The following is a 19,366-nucleotide window of genomic DNA, read 5'->3' on the forward strand; positions in this document are numbered from 1 at the left end:
AATGTTGATTTATCTATCATTCATCAAAAAATATAATCTCTCCCTAAAAATGACTTCTCAGTATGATGAATAAGCCATCTATTTCACATTGAAATATCACAAAACAAATTCAAGAAAAAAAGGATTTTACTTGGGGGAAAAAGCTGTCCCTTGCCCTGATTTTTCTCTTGTCAAGCAATCTCAATTTCAACCCCAATTATACATTTATTTTTTGAATCACCGGATCGGCAAAATCTTTTTGGCGTTATTGCTTTCGTTTTTGGTTCTGTAACTACGGATGCTCAACCTGCTTACTCCATCTCTCTTCTCTTACCCTAAAATAAGGCACATGTCCGCTTCTACATAAAGCTCATCTCTTTCGCTAGTCGCTACTCTCCTTCCATCCCTTACACTTTGTGCCACTCCACACTTTCTCCCTCTCTTTCCCTTTCTATAATGCTTATCTGGGTTTCCCATTTTGTTCGTAACGCTCCATAAAGTTAATTTCTTTTAATCTTTCTGCTGAATGCTAATTTGATGAGGAAGTTTCGTTCGATTTTATCAGCATTTTAAGGTCATTCAATGGCAGACAACGTGGACCCTGTGACTTCAAACCTTCTGTGTCCGGAAAACAGCAATACATGCTTTGACAATTCCGAATGTAATACCGAGGATGAGTTTGGAATTTCTTTTAACCAGCAAAACGATAAGGGACGTCATCATTGTCCGCCTTGGGATAGCCATGGATCCGTGCGTTTTCCGATTCAGAGTGATGAAAGAGTCAGACTAATGGTTGAGAGGGAGAAGGAGCATTTGCCCAGAAATGATTACCTGAAGAGGCTGCGTAGTGGAGACCTGGAGTTGAGTGTTAGGAGGGAGGCCCTTGATTGGATTCTGAAGGTCGGTTTCTTAATCTTGCACATGTCATTTTGGGTTTATGCTTGCTTGATTCATTAGAAATTCCCTTGTACCACGTTCCTATGCTCATTCGAAGAACAGGACTACGATCAATCTTGTCGTTTGTATTGACTTTTAAGCTCGTAGCTCAAGTACTTCTTACGCTTTTTGTCTCATCGGGAACATTCGGCTCTTATGTCTCGTTTTCTCCAATAGTAATCGATTTACGAGGTCTACCTTTCTAGTTGGATTTCAATTGGATTGTGCTAATATTCTGTGCTTCTCTCTGTTTTGTAAAAATCGACATTGATGATGGGGCAGTGGTCTTAGTGTGTAGTCCTGAACTGATCTTGCAGCAACTTGTCGAAATTCTGAACTGGATTTACATTTTCCTTCTTTCTAGCTTGTCTGTTATTTCAATTCTGTGCAAACACCCCCCCCCCAAAAAAAAATTGTAGCTGTTACACTGATCAAGTCCTCTTTCTTGTTTTTGAGTGGGAACTTCTCTTTGTAACTCTAATTTGTATTGTCTCATCAACAGGCTCATGCTTATTATGGTTTTGGCCCGTTGAGCTTTTGTCTATCTGTGAACTACTTGGATCGATTCCTATCAATACATGAGTTGCCTGTAAGATCCAATATCTAAGCTAAGCATTCTGTCTTGTTAACTTTTCTTTGTGTGATTTCTTTCTGATGGTCTAATGTCTTTGTATTTGGTTTTACTGGTCTATTTAGAGAGGCAAATCCTGGACCGTGCAATTGCTAGCTGTGGCTTGTTTGTCACTGGCAGCCAAAATGGAGGAGATTGAAGTGCCTCTCTTAGTAGATTTACAGGTGAAGAATCATGTAACATCTTAAGATGATTATACCACATTTTCTGTGTCATTTCCTCTAATTTTCTTATTGATATTGGGAATGGGTAGGTTGGAGAACCAAAGTATGTGTTTGAAGCTAAAACCATTGAAAGAATGGAGCTACTAGTGTTAAGCACATTGAGATGGAAAATGCACGCTTTAACTCCTTGTTCCTTCATAGACTACTTCCTCAATAAACTTACTACCGGGAAACATCCAACAAATTCATCCATTTCAAGATCAATACAGCTCATAGTTGGCACAATTAGGGGTAAACCCCCAAATTCTGTTTCAATGTCTTGTCTTTTTGTAGATTTCTGTTCTTGAGGAGTAATGAGTTTAAGCAGTGCTTGTTGGGAAATCAATGCAGGTATTGACTTCTTGGACTTCATGCCTTCTGAAATTGCTGCAGCAGTGGCCATTTCTGTTGCAAAGGAACTGCAAACAATTGAGATTGACAAGGTCGTCTCTGGTTTAATGATGGAGGAAAAGGTAAAAACTGGTGGCTCCCACACAACAAACAGCATAAAACGACAAATTTACTTTTGCTCTGGGAGAGTAAATAATTGTGTATGACATAATCCTCCTTAGAGTGAATTGTTCTGTATCTTGAAAGTTCCATTGTGTTTTTCTTCTTGCAGAGAGTTCTCAAGTGTCTTGAACTGATAAGAGACTTGTCCTTGACGAGTTTTTCTGCAAGTATGAGCAGAAACTTAATGCCATTGGTGCCCCAGAGCCCAGATGGAGTGCTGGATGCTGCATGCTTGAGCTACAAAAGTGATGAATTAACTGTTGGGTCATATCAAAACTCTTCACAAAATACTTGTAATGCTAAGAGGACCAAATCAGACAGACCTTCTTCTGATGGGACTTTCAAGTCATAAATGAAAGTTTCTTCACTTAGTTTGGTTGAATGAAAGTTTGGTGTGGCCTTGGAATTAAAAGGGCATCCCTCTGTGACACACTTAGTGGGAAGAAGAGCGTGTTTTGAATGAACAAGAGAAATTTAAGAGGTATCATGCTTGTAGCATGAAAAAGATAAGCTATTACATGTTCATAATCAGATTCATAAACAGCAAAAAATGCTATGGAGGTGTGGATGATGAAGGCAATTTTGATGAATTAATGTGTTGAAGGCCAGCATGACAGCTATGAAGTTGCTATTTTTGGTGGAAAATCTATCAGTATTATCATTATATTATTTGATTGTACTTTCATTTCAGGAGGAAGAGAAGGAATTTATGGAGGGAATTTTTTTGTTGATGTTTTATGTGTTTTATGGCAAACATAAATACATCAGTTACAATAAAAACATTTCTTCATAACCAGAAGTTTTAGATTCCAATATGATTCCACAGATTCACATTTGTTGGGCAGCCAAGCAACTAGTTTGGTCATGAGAAGCTTGTGTTCAGTCGGTTTAAGATTTTATTCCTGAGAAGCAATAAAGGTGAGTAATTTGATATTAAATTCTAATAGGACCCTGTAAATTTATTGCATAGGCAATTGGTTATTGTTATTTATGGAGCAAATGGATATTGTGTAAATTATATTTACAAAATAAATTATAAGTCAATTTGCATGGTCCGGAGAGTAAATATGAATTACCCTTTTTATGCTAAATTCACAATAGAGGGTTTTGTTTTGTTTTTAAATGTTATATTTTAGTTCATTCTGTCTCTCAAATTTTTTAAAAAAATTTTAAACCCCCCGAATTAATTACACATATTAAGTAGGGTATTTTCTTAAGAGAGTAATTTTTCAATAAAAATAATTAAAATGAATACTTTAATAAAACAAACATAAATTTTTTTACAAAGAATTTTCTTGACTAATTTTTTTAATATCTACAAATTAACTGTTGGACTCTTATATTTAGAATCAGAAAAAAATAATATTCACATAATCAGGCACTAGACTTAATAGAAAAATAGTTGTATAGTTTAAGAGAATTCATGTTTAATCTCCTATACCATGCATGTTTTGAGCTTCTGACCCAGGATTTTTTTGAATTGTCAAAAGGTGAAAAATGATCAAACTAGTAAAATCCGATATTTATATTTGTGAGCACTAGAAGGACATAGGCATATAGCTTATAGGGATTGGGAAACCATTAGTATGGGACCTACAGGTCATGAGGGAAGCAAGAAGGGTTATGTGGTCCTCCCCAAGCTTTTTGCTTTGAGTTGTTGACCAGTCAAACTCTCATGTTTAAAGAGGCTTTTATTATAAATTTACCCCTTTAAAGATTTTATTAGAAAAAGTACACTGTGCAAACCGTATAAAGTTTTCATTGTTACATATATTATTATATATGCTTAGCTCTGCACTGCAATGTAACAGTTCTATGGCAAACAACAACAAATAAAATATTTTTTGGGACAGAATAATAAGGTGATATTTAAAAAAATTAGAATAATCCAAACAGCTAAGCATGGTCAAATTGATTAATGATAATCAAAACCCTAATAACTCTTGACATTGTACAAAATATACATTTGATGGATCCCAATATACCCCTAGATATGCATCGCATATGTAAAGAAGTATCACAAGTGGGAACTGACAATTCCCTTCAAATTCTAAAACCATAATTAATCCTTCAAATTATATACTAATAAAACCCCATTTCGGTTTATACTTTATTTGTTTTACTAATTACATTTCAGTTCATAAAACTGAAAATGATTTGCTCGCTTCCGAATTTGTGAACATATGCACAGTGCAAAAGGCTTATTATGTAAAGCTCTAAACTTTGAGTCTGGACACAGGACCAGACAAAGGACCCTTCTTGGTTAATATATACAAATGATATGTTCTCACCCTCTTCATTGCTTCAAAATCAAAAACGAATTAGCATGTTTTCCTATCTGATGACTGATGAGACACTTCACTGCTAATATTATTAATAGATAAACAAGAATCTTAACAAAACCAAAGACGATTAGAATTGGATCGAGTGGGTGTCTTTGGAGCATATATAGATATCATTCTCAAAATCATAGTATAGGAACAAATGGCCGATGAAGATCACAGAAATCCGGAAAAAGCGACAAGAATATAGTAAGATTTAGAATAATGTTGGTTTTCCTTTATATCGTGGTGTCAGTATTATTTCTGGTCCGAGTCTCTCGGTCTGTGTATGCTAAATGCATGTGAGCTGCGTTAGGTATTGGGGGACGACACAGAACAGTGTACTGCCACAAACTGACTGAGGTTGTTGAAATTTTTACAGCTTTGAGTCAATGAAGTGACGAACTCTCTCTGGGCCATCCTCTCTCTCTCACCGGTCCCTCTCAGTCTCATACACACACATGCTCATCAACATCATCATCATCAACTTTGTTCAGTTTTTTAACTGCTAAGAAGAAAAAAGATTAGGTTTTCTTTAACCTGATATATAATCTTTGTTTACTGGATACACGCTCCAATTATGCTATTCCCTAACTAACTTTGCCCTTTATATATATTATATTACAGCTTTCAGTCGTCAATGAAGTGATGAACTCTCTCTGGGCCATCCTCTCTCTCTCTCTCACCAGGCCTTCTCAGTCTCATACACACACATGCTCATCATCATCAACTTTGTTCAGTTTTTTAACTGCTGAGAAGAAAAAAGATTAGGTTTTCTTTAACTTGGCATATAATCTTTTTTTTACTGGATACACCCTCCAATTATATTATTCCCTAACCAACTTTGCTCTTTATGTATATTATATTACAGCTTTGAGTCAATGAAGTGACAAAGTCTCTCTGGGCCATTCTCTCTCTCAGCGGCCCCTCTCAGTCTCATATACACATATGCTCATCATCATCAACTTTGTTCAGTTTTTTAACTGCTAAGAAGAAAACGATTAGGTTTTCTTTAACTTGATATATAATCTTTGTTTACACACTCCAATTATATTATTCCCTAACCAACTTTGCTCTTTATGTATATTATAAAGAGAGAAAAGAGATTATTATTCTGAATAGTGCTTTTAATAATGGATGGTGTTATGTATATGAGTGTGTGAGAGAAAAGTACACGGAAATATATTATGGGCAGAAAGGACAAGTGAGAAGTATAAGAGATATTTAGAATTCATCATATACATATTTAGTTGGTTGAACGACTGATATGAGTTGAATTGATTATTGATGGTGGACGCGAGAGAGAGAGAGAGAGAGAGAGAGAGAGAGAGAGGTTTGACTCTTCAAAGGCACAAAAGAAGGAATCAAAGCTTTGTACTGCGCAGGACTGATGGAGGGTGAGAAAGCAGAGAAGCAGAAGAATGAAGATGGAAAAAATGATGATGAGAAGGGCAGAAGAGGGGGGCTGATTCCTGTATGCCCAGAAAGATCAGTGTGCTTTTTATTGCTCATCTTCTTACATTAACTATGGCCTCTTTTTTATTGATACAATGCAGAAACTGAGGCAGAAGCATATTCCCTCAGAAACCCCTTTTCTGAATTATTATTGTAATCAAATAAAAAGGGAGAAATTTTTTTGAAAGTTTTAATAATACAAATATTTTTCCATATGTTTACACACACAAGGTGACAATAAAATATGTTTTTTTTTCCTTTCTGCTGCAGTTGTGGGTTGGGGACACGTTACAGCAGACTAAAGTGACATCTTCCATTTAACTTGCTTGGCATTAACACATTTGATGACTAGGAGGATATTGTTAAATAACATCACACAGACATATATAGAGAAATACATGCAAGTTTTTAATATAAATTAGGAATAAACGGGTATTTAAATATTCATATAATTGATCTGACATTAATGATCATATACATATACATATAGCAGTACATTAATGGAATAATTATTCGCTTGTAGTTATTCAATTGAGTTAGTTTGCCTGGGAACAAGAACACGACACAAATAGTGCGAATCTGCAGAGAATTTGAGCACTGATGTTGTATCCCTGCGCGTCTGACGAGTTTCCAAATAATGATTCTCTTCATTTTCTTAAACATTTAGAAATATATTTGTGTGTATGACTAAAGAAAAAAGATGATGATGACAGGTATATATGTTGAGTAAGGCTAAAAGTATAAATGTCTGAATATATATATATATATATGTATGTTCAAGTATATAAACCCTTTAATAATTTTATCTTACACAAAACTTGTCAAGCTTACTGTGTCATCTTATGGTGTTTATCTGAAGGTATCGTGGATTTATGGTTGTACTGAGGTTTTTTGGGCCTCAAAATGGCCTAATTCATCTCTTTTGTTAGTGTGCATGTTTGGGATAGTCCAAAGGGTCTTGGGACTTAGTTGGAACTAAAAAATACTTGATGGGTGAAAAATAAATAAATAATTTTTGACATGATTTTGGATGCACTCAATTATTTTAAATTTGAAACAGTTTAATTTGACTTCTTGTTTTTAAATTTTATCCTAAATTCAGCTTGTAAGAGGCATTGAAATAAAAATGATTTTTGTGAACATTAATCCGCTTGGGATCTCAAACCGGCTCTTTATATCCAAATAAGATATGAAATTTTGTATATGCATGGCGCATCCTTCATAAGAAGGGAAAACTTATATTGATTACTTTTTATTTGTTTTTATAATGATTAGCTTTAAATTGATTAGTAAGCTCTTTTTTTCCCCGAAAATTGATGAGTAAACACTGCCATATACTTTGGTTAGTTTAGATGGCTTTCAAAGATAATTTATTACAACGATATGATTATGAGCCTGTTTAGAATGATTTATAAATAACTTTTTAATTATAATCTATAAAATATGAAATAAGTATGGGAAAAAAAAATTCGCCTTCTTTAAAATATTCTTATAAATAATATCAATCAGGCGATGGGAAATAGAGTCTATACCGTAGACCTCTAGGAATTGCTAATGCAATGGATAAAGAAGAGGAATGACTCGTCCCATCGTTGGAGAACTTCCACGGCTGAAGAATAGGCTGACACTCCTGGGCGTTCTCAGCCATAGGAATGGGCTTGCCCAATAGAAATTGGATATGCATATTGATGTTGGTGTCCGTTAGTGTGAACACTTCTAATTCTACTCGCTCTTTAATATAAGATATATTTAACTTATTTGATTAGATTAAAAAAATTAGATAAGTTAGTTAATTATAAAAAATATGACACATTTTTTCTAAAACACCATAATCATCTTTCTTAATACCCCCTTTCCCTCTTCTATTTGATTATGGTTGAGGGAGTAATTTAAAAAAAATTGATAAATATGAGAAATAGATCTATATTTATGACCAAAACCAACTCAATTTGGTCCTATATTAAGGACCGGAGGAGTATTTAATTTCCAAGGCAAAAAGAAAAATATTTTTTATTTTAATATAAATCACTTCATTAAATTTATTATATGAATATACTCTCAATTTATTATTTTTTAAATTATTATTTTCTTAATATATATTACTCTACTTCTATTTATAAGTTATTTGTACCATAAGCCTACAAATCAAGAAATATATTAAATTGATAATTTTTTCATGTGTGCCCTTATTAAAGAAAAAATATTAAAAATATGTTTTATATTTTCTCTCACATGTTTACTTTATCTCTCTCCCTGTGTATTTATTATCCTATAAGTGACTTATGTTTAGGAATAAACTTTTTTTCTACATGTGACATTTAAATAAGAACATAGTAGTATATATATTAAATATGAGTGAAATTAAAATTTTATTAAATTTTAAGACAGAATTAATAAGATTTAAGGTTTTAATTAGTTTTGGTAAAATATATTGAAAGTACTTTATTAATAGAATTAAATGAGCATCTTTGCCTTCTTTAACTTCTGAAAATATTCTTTTACTTTGTAGATTATATTTTTCAAGTAATATTAATAGCAGGAAAATTATTTATATCGTCATGTGTTTAAATTTTTTTAACCGATTAAACATCAAATTAAATTAATTTGGGAAAGTTTCAACCTCGTTCTCGTACACATAATGGGCTTCTAATTCGGGCCATGCTTCACATAACGAAGGAGGTCACGCCCAACATTTATATCCAAAAAAAGCCGAATTAGTTATACAATTGATTCCTAAAGTAAGAACGAAAACAATATTGCCCATTACCAATGGGGTTGGATTTAGTTTAGAAGACGGGTCTAGTCTCTCATAATATAATGAACCAATATTCGAATTTTTATTAAGAGAGATACCTACATTTATTACCTCAAATAAAATTGCCTATAATAAAAGAATACCCACGCTAAACCAAAAAAAAATGTTACCGATTAGAGAATTGGATTAACTAACAGTTATACAGTTGAGAAAGGCTTTAGTGTTTTGAATTACATTTTTTAAGCAGTTTTATAAGTAAGGATTCGATTGTCCCACGGGCCTAAATAAGTGGAGGTGGAGAAGGGTCTCAAAATGTCATCCATTGAAAGACACAATTCCAAAACAAGTGTCTGGCCTATTTCTTGATTGTGCTTTAAGGCCAACCCAGTGCCCTAGTCCCTTCCACGCAAAGCACTTCTTCTTTTTCAAAAAAAAAAAAAAAAAATCGAATAAGCGTCTCTTTCCAAAGTAATTCCATCATTTTCATGCCTGCCCATTCCTCCCTTCCCAAATAATAATGCTGCATTTACATGCTAAATCATGCAAGGCTATTTTGTCACCTAATTTTGCATGAGCCAACTGAATTAACGCCTCTAACTGTCATCTTCTCCCTAAGTTTCCCCAGGTCGTGTCATGTCCCTTACAACTTGTCACAGGCCCCATCTCATCCTGTCCAAATCACCTTGTTCATGTATAAATATGTAAATATTTCTCTCTATATCAGCTACAGTTCAAGAATTAAATCGCACCACCAATCTCAGCATGAACCAGCTGGTTAAATACAATGACGAGGCCGAGATTCAAGGTTCACTACTGACTCTGATAAATTCTGCATTACTTTATCCTTTCATATAGTTTCTTTCTGGCTTTGCTCATAACATATCATTTGGGCTTTGCAGATTTTAACGGCGATGGCAATACTTGGCTTACCTCAATTCTTGATGTGAAAAAAGTTCATTTCTTGTTTCACTACTTCACTTTTTTTGGCTTAATTGGGGTGTGGGTTCACCATAAACTCAGTTTTTAATCTGCCACTTTTTTTTTCATATTGTCAAGTGCAGAACAATCACATTCTGGGATCGGCTGTGTCAGAGAAAGAATTGAAGATTCGAAGTGAGCTTGAAATGGAGGTGGAAAGGGACTTAGAAGAAGAGATTAAAGACGGCATATGTAATCTTTCTCTTAGACTGCATCGTCTCTATCAACGTCAGAAGGAAAGACAGATGAAAGAAGGATCAGATGAAGATAACACAACGAAAGCACTTTCTGAGGTGAACATAAGCATAAAAATGGAAGGGAAGACCAAAGTTGAAATCAAAGAGACTAAGAAAGAAGCGACTGGAAAGGGTCATCATCGACGTTCATGGAGTCATAGATCAGAAGATATGAAACTACTAGTGTCTCGTTCGAATGGAGGGAAGGTTGATTGGAAGAAGAGTCTACGAGCAGGTTCAGGTAATACTGTTTCTGTGAACAAAAGAAATGGAAGCCCAAATCGTGAATCTGATAAAGGAAGGGCAAATATTAAAGGACGTTCTCGTTCGTCGGGACGAGTGAAACAACAAGGTAAGGTGGATCGCAAGCTTCTTCGACTGGGATGGAAGTTTTAAAGATTAATCTATTGGTCCGTGATTTACAGTTTGCGTACTGTGTGGTTTTGCAATTCATATTACTACTTATACGAGTGGGGATTCGAATGATTAAACTGTAAAATGTCCAAATAATGAGTTTGGTGTCAAAAAAACAAGTATGGCGCCAATCATGTGATGTTTATTGATTAAAGTAAAAATAAAAATGTTTTGGAGACTTTTAATGTTGTTTGATTTAGGCGTACTTACAACATTCATGGCTCTAGAAAGAGTTTTTATACGCAAATTTTTGGTAAAACAAGAAGTGCGTCTCTCCATTATTAATTAGTCCATTGCTTGCTGATCAACTCATCATTAATATAAGAGTTACTCAATTAATTTAAATAAATTAAAAAAATTAAATTAATTAATTATAATAAATGACATAATCTCTCTAAAATATTAGTTATATATTAATTTATATATGAGTCAGGTAAGTTAGTTTGGAGAACAATTATAAATACCAAAAACAAAACAAATTGAGTATTAAATTTAGGGTCAAATTCAACTCTTAATTAGCTTCTGTATTAGAGATCGGGCAGAATATATTATATGAAAGGAGGCTAGTACCGAAAATAGTTGCACGCAAGACACCATCACGCACCAATTACCAACTTACAAAAGTTTTCCATCCAAACAAAACGATATACAACGGCGTCTCTTGCAACTACAACATTGGAAAGTGAACAACGTCTAGAATATGTCTACTGCAGAAATTAGCAACGTGACCGTAAAGGAAATGAACTAATTCTTCAGGCGAAGATTCTGGACTGAAATTCGACTCTTTCTTTTTTTGATACATTCAAGTTTAGATAAGTTGGATCTTGATGACCCATTAGGATCAGAACATGCCTCTAACCCAGGGAACAACAACTCACAAAGACACTTATAAATCGCTTACTGATAAAGTCTTTATATCGGCAATGAAAGTTGAACTTACAACCTTATGGGTTATAAGCCGACTCCGTACTAATTGGATTTACTCTTGTTGGCAAATTAAACTAATTTCAAAGGCTGATATTGGACAACTTCAGGTTGTATTTTTTTTCATGTTTTTTTTTTTAAGTACAGATATCCCTCTATTGGAAGTAAGCTAATTTGAGATACTGTTTGGACCCCATAAGGTTTTTTTTCCCATGTTTAACAGCAGGAGGAAAATGAAAGCCACAATGGAACCCAATAAATTGGAAATGTGAAGGAGATAGCCCAGAGGGCATGAGATGAGAGGAAATGAGGAAAACATTGTGTTGGGCCAGGACAAAAGCGGAAAAGCCCAGGGAAAGGGAAAGCGAGATTGTTTGGGTACTAGGAAGCAGAAGGGAAGGGGAAATTCGCAGATGACCATTGATGGTGGAAAGTGAAAGCCATGTTCCTCGGAAACTTTTCCTTTTTCTCTGCTTCGAGGGGCAACGAACAAAAAAACAAACAAAAACACTCGTGATCCAAACGAATCTTGTGAGGTCCCCTCTTCATCCACAATGGTAGATTCTACAAGTTTTCCCCCCACACCCTTGTCTTCCCCTTTTTCCTTCTCTCTTGTTCAAGCGAATCTTGACCTACGCAGGCCCCCCGGCCCCCTTCCCTGACTCTATGGTTTTCCACCGGCCTTCCTGTTTTCTTTCATCACATGTAGACTAATCTCTCTCAACTTCTTAAAATTGCCGCTTTCCCAGATTTTCACCACCTAAATTTCTCCCACACCCCAAGCTTCTTGTCACTTCCCACGAAGCACATCATTCAACTGCTAAGAGGGTTGTGTTGGTTTAGCAAAAAGTCTTGAATTCGAACTCTGATTTTGTAGGAGCGCTTAGAGAGTTTGCCACAATTGTAGCTTTATGAGTTTAATATATCTCTAGTTTTCAAATAAAATACTTCTCCGGTCCTCAATGTAGAATCAAATTTAAAAGTTGATGTTTAGTCTTATATACAAGTCTTATTTCACATGTTTATCAATGTTTTTCAAATTAACCATATTAATATTTTTTCAACAGTAATCAAGTAGGAGAAAGAGAGAAGGAATTAAAAAATATTATTAAGATGTTTTTTTAAAAAATATACCATATTAACTAATTTAACTAACATTCTTAATACTCAAATTAGTTAATTAGATTTTATATGAAGTATCAAATGAGTAGTTTTTCATGGGTTGACATTGAATCTTAAGTTAACATTCAAAACGTATTATCACATTTTCAATATTCAAACTAACTTCAACAAAACATGAAAATCCTAAGTTGATAAATCACGAAACATCCATGTCAATCCCAATACTAGAAGCCAAGTTTTTATTAGGGTTATATGAGTCATAAAATCAGAACTAGTTAGTTATATGGGCTGAAGATGCGCCGAAAAGTGAGAAGTGGGATTGAAAAAATGGTGAACCGCTTGAATGCGGCTTGTTTCCTACTATGCCCGTAAGGCCCCGAGGGGACTTTTAAATATGATATATAAACATGAACTGATTTAATTTCAAATGACATGTAAGGCCCTGATTAATGCCAATAATTGCCATCAATGCCATGTGATTCGCCATCCAATGAGTAATGAACGGGACATGTAAATCAAATGATACTATGGCCTGGGGGCCAATGCCATTTTCTGTTGAAACGCTGTGTTTTTTTGCCTCTCTCATCCACAGCCGTCAATTTCTTCAACGGTTCCGATCTAAGCCACGTACGCCGGCATTCAAGCCGAAGGCCTGATTGCATTTCAAGGCTAGACGCTGCGTTTTGAGTCAACTGAAATGACGCACGTGGCAAGAGATCTGATCGTTGTTATTAACAGCGATCGACACCTAGATTGGCGGTAAAGTGCTCATGCTCTGTGACAAAGGAGTTCGGTCAGTCACTTTTTTATTTGTAAGTTGTAACTGCATGTCTATAAAATTTATCAAAAACTCACTTTTGATGTTCTTTTTCATAATTCATTGCTTATAATAAATCTCACTTTTGCTCTATGTTCACATTGGGATCAATACTTAATTCTTCCTGTAATTATTTTTTTAAAATTTTTTTTCTTTTTTCAGCTTCTCTTTCCTTACCTTTTTTTTTCCTAGTACTACCTCCGGTCTTTAGTGTAACATATCGTTTGATTTTTATTTTGATCCTAATTATAAGATCCCAATTCATTGTATCTCTTATATTTATGTATTTTTTTCCAAAGTAGTCTCTCTAATAATGGTAGTTCTAGCCAACACCTCTTTATGACAAATAACTAACTTAATTTATTTTCTTAATCTTTTTAAATTAATCAACTAGATCTTATAATTAGGACTGGAAGTAGTATATTTGAATTTGATTCTAAATTTCTCCGCTCAAGATTTTGTTCCAATCAATATATTTTTTAACCACGACGTTTCTGTCATGTTATTATTTATGCCATCTAGCTTAACAATACTTTCATTTTCAAATAAGATAATTTGTTATTCCACTACGGCACTACGTACATAAGCTCCAAGGCATTTTCAGAGCCATAAAACAGCAAGACACGTGTAAACATTACCATCAGTTAAGCTGCTAAAACATAATCCTTAATATAAGATTTTGTTTGATTTTTATTTTAATCCTAAATATAAGAACTCAATCTATTTTATTTCTCATATTTATATATTTTTTTCAAGATAGTCCTTCTAATAATAGTAATTTTAACCAATATACTTTATTAGTAAGAATATTTTAAAAAAGACAATATCTATTTACTACAAATAATTAACTTAACTTCTTTCCTTAATCTTCTCAAACTAGTCAACTAGCTCTTATAAATAGGACTGGAGGTAGTATTAGACAACTTAAATCGTTAAACCCATCGTATGTGTTGTGAGTTAAACATCCCGTATTAGGTACATTTGAGAGAGAATTTTTTTTTTTGGCCATAAAGTTCAATCAAGGTTTGGGCAAGTCTGAGACAGGATCTATATAGACACATAGACCCATGGATCCATACATCTCGATCGGAAAAGAATCAATAGAAAAAGAATCGGAATTGATCGATATATCTCTCGAAACAAACGAAAAGGAAACGAAAGACGAAACATAAATCATGGATCAACTAAGCCCTCTCGGGGACTTGCTTAAGAATAAGAAAGAGGAATCCTATGTAAATACCATGGAATAAGGTTTGGTCCTATTCATGGGGATTCTGTAAATATTCCATTCCAAAAAGAGAAAATTCGAAACAATTGGGATTTTTTTGGAGATTGGATGCAGTTACTAATTCATGATCTGGCATGTACAGAATGAAAACTTCATTCTCGATTCTACGAGAATTTTTATGAAAGCCTTTCATTTGCTTCTCTTCGATGGAAGTTTTATTTTCCCAGAATGTATCCTAATTTGGTTCATGAACCAACATATGATTGTGACTTTTTATTTAATAAGGTATTATTCCAAAAGGTATTTTTTCAATGCATCATTTATGGTTTATATAAACCCCTCACCATTATTTCATTTGTATACAACACAACACAAACACAAAGATCAAACTCATTGTCTTTGTCTTTGAGTACATGCAGAGATAAAATCAAATTATTATTTTGTAAAGGCTATTGTTGTCTTTGCTTGAATCTTGAAAGTGCAATTCATATTCAAAGATCTTTATTGTATCTTGAAAGAAATTCGTTAGTCAATCTACTTGCATCCTATAAGATAAGAATAAGTGGGAGCGAATTAAACCTAAAGAAAAGTGCTACCCATACCTTGAAAGTATCGTGTACCACTTTCTTCTTCATCTTTTCTTCTTGTACTTTTCAAAAAACTATTCGCGCCAACAAATATCAACTCTTAAATTGGATTCTACATTAAGTGTTACCTTTATCTAATAAAAAGCCTCGTATGGAAATAGCTACATTACGATTAACTTCCTATACGTACATTAACTGCGCAAGCAAATCCAATTAAGTAGCCATATTATTAAAGAGAACACGAGGGAGAATCAGCCAAGTGAATAGCACATGAAGAAGAGCCATCACGACGCAGGCTTGTATAAATGGAGGAGGAAGTACTGGGAAATTAATGAAGTGTGCTAGTGCAAGAGAACAGATGAAGAGCAGTAGAGAGAGAGAACGAGAGGACCACAAACTGGAGATTGAACTGGTGGCCTCCAAATGAAGCAAAGCAAAGAACAATGAAGGGAATCACTTGCTTCAACCGGCAAAGGAGCGTATTAGCTTAATAAAAAATCTATAGTTCGAACTAAAAATGCAATAATGCTCCAATAACGCTAGTGGTAGAGATTACCACCTGAGATGATCTTGACCTAATAATTCGATGCGTATTAGTTTAAGTCCTCACTTATAAGACAGACCCAAGGGAAAAGAAGGAAAAGAATGAATCAAGGGGGTGGCTTGTGAGTTGTTAACTTATTATTAGGTTTTGGAATTGCTTTCCTTCTATTGTGAAGCAAACTGTCCACTAAAGTCTCTGCTGCTCCTTCTTACTCTTCCATGCTCCCTCTCCAATTTATATCCCATTCGTCCACGTTTCTCCTTCTTCTTCTTCCAGGGTCCCCACCATCCCCATTCCCTATTTCCTTCTTTACCTCCAAAAGCTTCCTCTCGCAGTACTTCTCTTGTCTACCGTCCCATCTCAAGCTTGTTCATTTATCACTTCATTATAGTACTTTTTATTCTACTCACTGATCATATATAATCCTCATGATTCCAGTGCGCAGACTAGGTTATGTAGTGTATATATACCATATTATATTATATTCTATCTTAAAACGCAAATAATGGTTACCTCTATACTTTTAAGACCGAAGAAAATGATGAGTACCCATCAACTTTCATAATTGCTTGCAAGATCTTTCTATCTATTTCCTTCAACTTTGCCCTGTCAATTCAGATGATGCATCTCTGTGTAAGAGCGTCGGCTTCTCATCAAGAAGCCCTTTTGTTTATTTTAACCGTTACGAAAAGTTAGGCTATTTCTTACATCAGTTGATATAAAGTTTAAGCAGCTTTAGCCATTTCACTTTTATTAATCACTTATTGGTCAGCCATTTACGCTTCTGGTTAGTTAGCCGGTAAATGATTATTTATGCAATCAAATACCCAATTAATTGAAATTCTGTCGATTTTATTAGAGAAGACCGGCGAGAGGACGAGATTCTGTAATCATCCTCATTACAGATACTTTGGATCGAAGTAGAATCTGCTTTCATGTCCGAATCTCACATCCATGGCATTGATAGGAGTGGATATATATATATGTGTGTGTGTGTGTGTGTGTGTGTGTGTATTCTTCTTGTTCTATTCTAGCTCAACCACCCACATTTCATATTAATTTAAAGGATTAAACAATCAAAACAATAAAAAAGATCCAAGGGACAAACTCAAAAAAGAAGAAAGAAACGAAACAAGAAAAAGTGAGGAGAAAAATGCAACGTCAGGCTCAGACCATTAAATCATGGAGATATTTAACCTACAAGCTGCATGAGCTTCCCTTTTCAATTTTGGTTCTTTTAATATCCCCTTTTTCAATTTATAAAAATTAGTAATAGAGATTCCAGAAAAACGGAGGCAATGAAACAGAAAACATTTGTAACACCCCTTTCCTTCCCGAGGTCATGACCCCATATCACTGACAGATCAAGAACATTTGGTTGAGCTCTTCTCTGCCTTTTCCATAATAGGAGGGGTTATACACGAAACCTCACCATATTAAAGATTGTTATTAAAGTAATTAACAGAGATTGTAGATCAGAAACTTTAGATTCTTGCTACCCCACCACCTCCAGATAATGTAAGGACAACGTTAATGAGGAGGAGAAAGAAACGAAAGTTCTGCAAAGCTCAGTGAATGAGAGTGGGGAAACAGAAAAAGGTTGATCGAGAAAGCAAAAGACTGGGTGTAGAAGAGCAACAAGAAAAATGCAACCTGAGACATGTTTAAGGTTTCGAGAAAGTTTCTGCTTCCAACTGTCTTCGACTACACTGTAGATTTGTGGAGGCAAAGCTCCTAAAGGTCTTTTTTTTCTTTTTCCCGATTAACTGGTTTAGCCTAGGCCGTTCTTCGTGATCATGAGATTAGCTCTTCGGCTAACAACCAAATCATCGTCTCTTTGGCTGCTGATAACATATCTAAACAAAAGTTCCTAGTTAAATCCAAATGCAGTTGCCTTTTGCCACCATCTACATATTAGCCAGCCACCTGTGCCGAAATAAATACTAATTCCCTACGTATATGTGACATTCACAGTGAAAGAAAGAACTTAAATTATAACACTGAAGAAATTAAATGAGTTCAGCAACAATAACTTGCTCTAATCATAGTGGAACAGTACGCGCCTTCATTTTCAAATACCAACACAATTCAAAGGAATACAGCCCCACTGATTTCCCCAATGTTTGAAAAATAAAAAACGGAAGATGAGGATGAAGAAGAAAGAGAAAAGAAGAAAGAAACCCTAAGGTCCTGATAGCTAGTGCTAGACTTCTCAGAAGACAGTCAGAAACACAATTTCCCAGTTTCAAACTCGGCCTTCAAACCAGGAAGTACCAACCCAATATACCTCATTTTGCAGCTCAAGAAGTAAGAGAAGAGAGTTACGAAGATAGAGGCATGGAGAAGAGGGAGAGAACATTTTGTAGTGCATCTTGTCTAGGGCTTCTTACCAAGGGTGTGCTTGTTGTTATGCATCCAAACCTTGAGAACGTGACGCCTCACACCCGTCTCGTCACAGAACTGTTGGACCACCGACTCGTCGTGTTTCTGAATCCTCCAACCCAGTCTCTCAGCCAAAGCCAGCATTTTGTCCTTTTGTTCCTGCGTGAACTTGGTCCTGTACCTCTTCTTCGAGCCCTCCCCTCCTCCTGCACTCGGATTTGAAACGTCCTCCTGATCGTCCCTTGTGCTCTGGATCCCACACCCTGCTCCTGACGTTGACGGCAGCGCCAGCGTCGCCGGCCCCCTTTGCTGTGCTCCCACGTGCAAATACCCCGCCGGCGCGGCCCGGTAATACGGCGAGAACTGAGGTGGCTGGTGATGGTGGAGATGGGGATGGTTGGTCAACAAATACGGTTCCCCGACTCCGATACTGATCGTGTCCGTTTCTTTGCGGTGGAAATTGCGGTGGCAGTTACAGGCGGCACATTTGAGGGCGTCCATCGTGCCTTCCGCTCCGGCTGGGAGGAACTCGCCGCAGCCGTCGAGCGCGTGGCCGCCGATGCTCACGGCGTGGTTCTTCAAGCACTCCCTATACCTTGCCTTATTATTACTATTCCTCAAAGGCTGAACCACCATCACTTCTCCGCCACTCGCCATTTTCACCCGGGTCGGGTTCCCCATCGAGTCGTAACTCCCTGCGGGTCCCATCCCCAGTTCCTCCTCTTGCTCCTCAAAATCCATGACCTCCTCCTCCTCCTCCGTCGTCGTCAAATTCAAATCAACCCACGCTGGAAAGCGAAATCACAGTGCCCAGAACAGCAAGCGAGAGAAAAAGAAGAAGGTAATAACGCCACCAATCTCTGATCCTGCGGGGAAAGAACCATGAAAAGAAATCTATCCACACTCATTCATTCATATACTTTTGCTGTTTATGTTTTATGCTCCCATTCTGATATAATCCATCTAATCTAATCCTAAAAATCCTTCCACCGGCTATAACCGGTGGAGCCGGTAATCTTAACCCGGAACATATCTCTGACCGTATAGTGATTTTACTGAAGCCCGATATTTTTTACTGTGAGGGTACAGTAGTTTTTAGTATTGGTAAGTACTGCTACAGCAGAAGCAGAGGGGAACGGGAGCCGAAGACGAACCAGGAAAAAAAAAAAAAAAAAAAAGAGAGAGAGACAGTGAAATCATGTGCATACAATATATATACGCGCTTCACCAAACGCCGATGAGGAACACTGAAACCCTGCGAGTCAATTTCAGGGCGTTCCTGAAAGCACGCATTCCCGTACCTGAACCGAACTGACGTGAGGTGGGACCCGAGAGGGAAGT

At 35.9% G+C, this 19,366-nt stretch overlaps 3 protein-coding genes across 3 annotated transcripts; 2 read left to right on the forward strand and 1 right to left on the reverse strand.

Annotated features, from left to right (window-relative positions):
* The first annotated feature begins 339 nt into the window (after positions 1 to 339).
* LOC114726850 (cyclin-D4-1-like) lies at positions 340 to 2,993 on the forward strand. Its single transcript, XM_028913566.1, has 6 exons — positions 340 to 879; positions 1,418 to 1,504; positions 1,612 to 1,710; positions 1,800 to 2,001; positions 2,101 to 2,222; positions 2,372 to 2,993. The coding sequence occupies exons 1-6, from the start codon at positions 562 to 564 to the stop codon at positions 2,612 to 2,614; spliced, it is 1,071 nt and encodes a 356-aa protein (XP_028769399.1). The 5' UTR covers positions 340 to 561; the 3' UTR covers positions 2,615 to 2,993.
* A 2,980-nt stretch (positions 2,994 to 5,973) lies between these two features.
* Positions 5,974 to 10,477, forward strand: LOC114726832 (uncharacterized). The gene is made up of 5 exons (XM_028913551.1): positions 5,974 to 6,057; positions 6,140 to 6,191; positions 9,518 to 9,598; positions 9,693 to 9,745; positions 9,855 to 10,477. The coding sequence occupies exons 1-5, from the start codon at positions 5,974 to 5,976 to the stop codon at positions 10,401 to 10,403; spliced, it is 819 nt and encodes a 272-aa protein (XP_028769384.1). The 3' UTR covers positions 10,404 to 10,477.
* A 7,211-nt stretch (positions 10,478 to 17,688) lies between these two features.
* LOC114726858 (zinc-finger homeodomain protein 2-like) lies at positions 17,689 to 18,984 on the reverse strand. Its single transcript, XM_028913581.1, has one exon. The coding sequence runs from the start codon at positions 18,764 to 18,766 to the stop codon at positions 18,020 to 18,022; it is 747 nt and encodes a 248-aa protein (XP_028769414.1). The 5' UTR covers positions 18,767 to 18,984; the 3' UTR covers positions 17,689 to 18,019.
* Between the last annotated feature and the right edge of the window lie 382 nt (positions 18,985 to 19,366).

This window comes from Neltuma alba, unplaced genomic scaffold (assembly GCF_004799145.2).
Source record: "Neltuma alba isolate B1F8T4 unplaced genomic scaffold, ASM479914v2 tig00012407_pilon, whole genome shotgun sequence".
NCBI lineage: Eukaryota > Viridiplantae > Streptophyta > Magnoliopsida > Fabales > Fabaceae > Neltuma > Neltuma alba.